Source organism: Poecilia latipinna, unplaced genomic scaffold (assembly GCF_001443285.1).
Source record: "Poecilia latipinna isolate Pla-1442-1.1 unplaced genomic scaffold, P_latipinna-1.0 Scaffold3500, whole genome shotgun sequence".
Lineage (NCBI taxonomy): Eukaryota > Metazoa > Chordata > Actinopteri > Cyprinodontiformes > Poeciliidae > Poecilia > Poecilia latipinna.
This window is the reverse complement of record NW_015116116.1, coordinates 35209-38215: the sequence shown is the minus strand read 5'-3', so window position 1 is coordinate 38215 and position 3007 is coordinate 35209. Positions and strand designations below refer to the sequence as shown.

At 39.8% G+C, this 3007-nt stretch overlaps 1 protein-coding gene across 1 annotated transcript in view; it reads right to left on the bottom strand.

Moving 5' to 3' along the window:
- The window catches only part of LOC106941111 (NACHT, LRR and PYD domains-containing protein 3-like), a 29241-nt gene that overhangs the window by 5527 nt on the left and 20707 nt on the right, over positions 1-3007 (bottom strand). The window contains exons 8-9 of the mRNA XM_015024052.1: positions 1908-2536; positions 1652-1825 (exon numbers count right to left, since the gene is read on the bottom strand). Coding sequence (XP_014879538.1) covers positions 1652-1825; positions 1908-2536 — 803 coding nt within the window. The remainder of the gene's footprint in view (positions 1-1651; positions 1826-1907; positions 2537-3007) is intronic.

Sequence of the window (3007 nt, the reverse complement as noted above, 5' to 3'; positions counted from 1 at the left end):
TAGGGGGCGCCCCACAGTTTGGGAACCTCTGTACTAGGCCATCAAATCACTACGTTGCCTGTAGGGATTTATAATGTCCAGCAGGTATCACTATTAAATGACACAGTATCAACAGAATCAATACAGTTTTGCTATGGGTCGAAACGATACATGACTCCTCATCTACCCATCACTAGTTAACACCATGCTTCACAATAGGGATGTTAATGTGGAGGGATCTTATTGAAATGTTCTAATTTTTTGTGACCCTCTCAGTCCTTTCCTGATGATTTAAAATATTTTTTGGGGGTATTTGGTAAATTACATAAAACTGTATCATGTAACATTGTAACATTACATAACATAAAATAATAACAATAACAATCTTTATTGTCATTATAAAATCATGCAATGGTTTCATAGATTATAACAAAATTAATGAAAATACTGCTACAGGGTATTTAATGCCCTTATGGCTACCAGGTATAAACTGTTCTTTAGTCTGTTAGTTCTTGCTTTAATGCTCCTGTATCTGCAGCCAGATGGCAGCAGCTGGAACAAATGTTGACAAGGGATCTGGCATTAGTGAGGAAAATGCTGGGAAGCGGAGCTTTATGAGGCTGTCTTCGTAGTCTCACCAAAACTCCGGCTCTGCAGCCTCTCTTCTGTTTTCTTTCTTTGTGCCGTCTGTGTGCCTTTGAAAATGGAGTGGTACTCCATTGAGAGCCGGGAGTTCTTGCTATGTCCTCCGGGATGTTATGAGAGCGTAAAAAATCAGCTGTAACACTCCGTTCGCAGCAAAGACCGATCTTCAGAAGAACATGCTTACTGTAGCAGTGGTTCATGTTTAGGCAAGAGGTGGTTCGCCCAACATAAAGTGAAATGATCCAAGTTAATACCACCGAGACGCAGGAAAAGTGCCGAGCATCTAGTGCGCTGCTGTTAACCGTATCAGAATGCATCAGAATAAATGTATCAGATTGTCTGATTGTTTTCTACAAGTTTAACCTAAATTCATAGAAGACAATTACTTTGCCATCTATGGAAACTATGTTTTTTTTTAAATCAAATGATCTCATCTAACCTTCTCTTCCTTCCGCAATAATAAATTGTACTATTCAAATTAAAGGCTTCACTCAAAGAAAATATAAATACGTAAGTCAATACTGATACTATTGACAATATATTTCGCATCCCTACAACAATATGGGAAGATTTCCACTTTGACGTCTTAATATAACACTGCACTTACACTCAGTTTGTCATGATTGATCTGAAACATGTAAAATATTTTTTACAGTAGCATGGTATTATACAAGTTCAATTACATGAATCTGTATTAATGTAATTGAATACATTAATATTAATGTTTAAGTGTTCTTGCTCTTAAACAAATAAGAAAAATCTAATGTCTATTGTTGTGCTAACAACTACTATTTTTTCCCCTAGAATCTAGTAATGATTTGTTTGTCTACTTGCCCGCTCCATAGCAGCAGTAAGGTTGTCTTCTCTGCACCGGACACTACTACCATGTCAGAGAAAACTCAATACTTTAGTACAATTTTCTTCTTAAAATGTACACAAAATAGTTAATAATGGCAAATTAAAATATGCATTAGACATGTTTCTAAATTACTAAATATGTAAAACGGATAATTTAAATGTATCTTACCTGAGAATCTCCAGTTTACAGTCTGGACTCATCAGTCCACTGCACAGCAGCTTCACTCCTGAATCTGTCAGGTCGTTGTTACTCAGGTCCAGATCTCTGAGACTAGATGTTGTTGAGCTGAGCAACGAGGACAGAGCTTCACAGCTTCTCTCTGAGAGGTTACACCCACTCAGTCTGAGAGGACAGAAGGGGTACAGAGTGATTATCTGTTTTATTTGTTACATAGTTTTATAAAACCAAATACATCTGTACTTACAGAGCTTTGTTAGAGACTTTGACTATTGGCAGCAGCTTCAGAAAAGCTTCATCTGAAGCAGAGTATTTCTTCAGGTCAAACATATCAAAGTCTTTTTCAGATGAAAGTAGGATGAAGTGCAGAGCTGACCACTGAGCAGGAGACAGCTGGTGGGCTGAAATACTTCCTGTTTGTAGAGATTGTTGGATTTCCTCCACCAGAGACTGATCATTTAGTTCATTCAGGCAGTGGAACAGATTGATGCTTTTCTCAACACATGGATCATTATTTATTTTCTCCTTGATGTACTGGGCTGTGTCTTTATTAGCTGTCAAACTTTTTTCTCTCTGTGTCACAAGGCCTCTTAAGTGACGCCTATTGGTCTCCAGTGAAAGACCAAGTAGGAAGCGGAGGAACAAGTCCAGGTGTCCATCTGGACTCTCTAGGGCCATGTCCACAGCACTCTGGTACATCTCTATCTCTGAGGATCCATGGCTTCTTGTTTCGAAGTCCTTGGATTTTGTTTCACCTTTTGCCAGCAGATTGACTCCAGATTTGATGAAGGTCAGATGAACATGAAGAGCAGCCAGAAACTCCTGAACACTCAGGTGGACGAAGCAGAACACCTTGTTCTGGTACAGCCCTCTCTCTTCTCTGAAGATCTGTGTGAAAACTCCTGAACACACTGAAGCTGCTCTGATATCGATGCCACACTCTGCCAGGTCTGATTCATAGAAGATCAGGTTTCTTTTCATCAGCTGCTCAAAAGCCAGTTTTCCCAGAGACTCGATCATCTTCTGGTTCTCTGGACTCCAGTGTGAGTCTGTCTCAGCTCTTCCGTTATACTTGACCTTCTTCAGTTTGGTCTGAACCACCAGGAAGTGGATGTACATCTCAGTCAGGGTCTTTGGCAGATCTTCTCCATCTTTCTTGTTCAACATGTCTTCCACAACTGTAGCAGTGATCCAGCAGAAGATTGGGATGTGGCACATGATGTGGAGGCTTCTGGATTTCTTTATGTGGGAGATTACTAATCTGGCCTCCTCCTTATATCTAAACTTTTTAGTGAAGTACTCGTCTTTCTGTGGGTCAGTGAATCCTCTGATCTCTGTCACCATGCC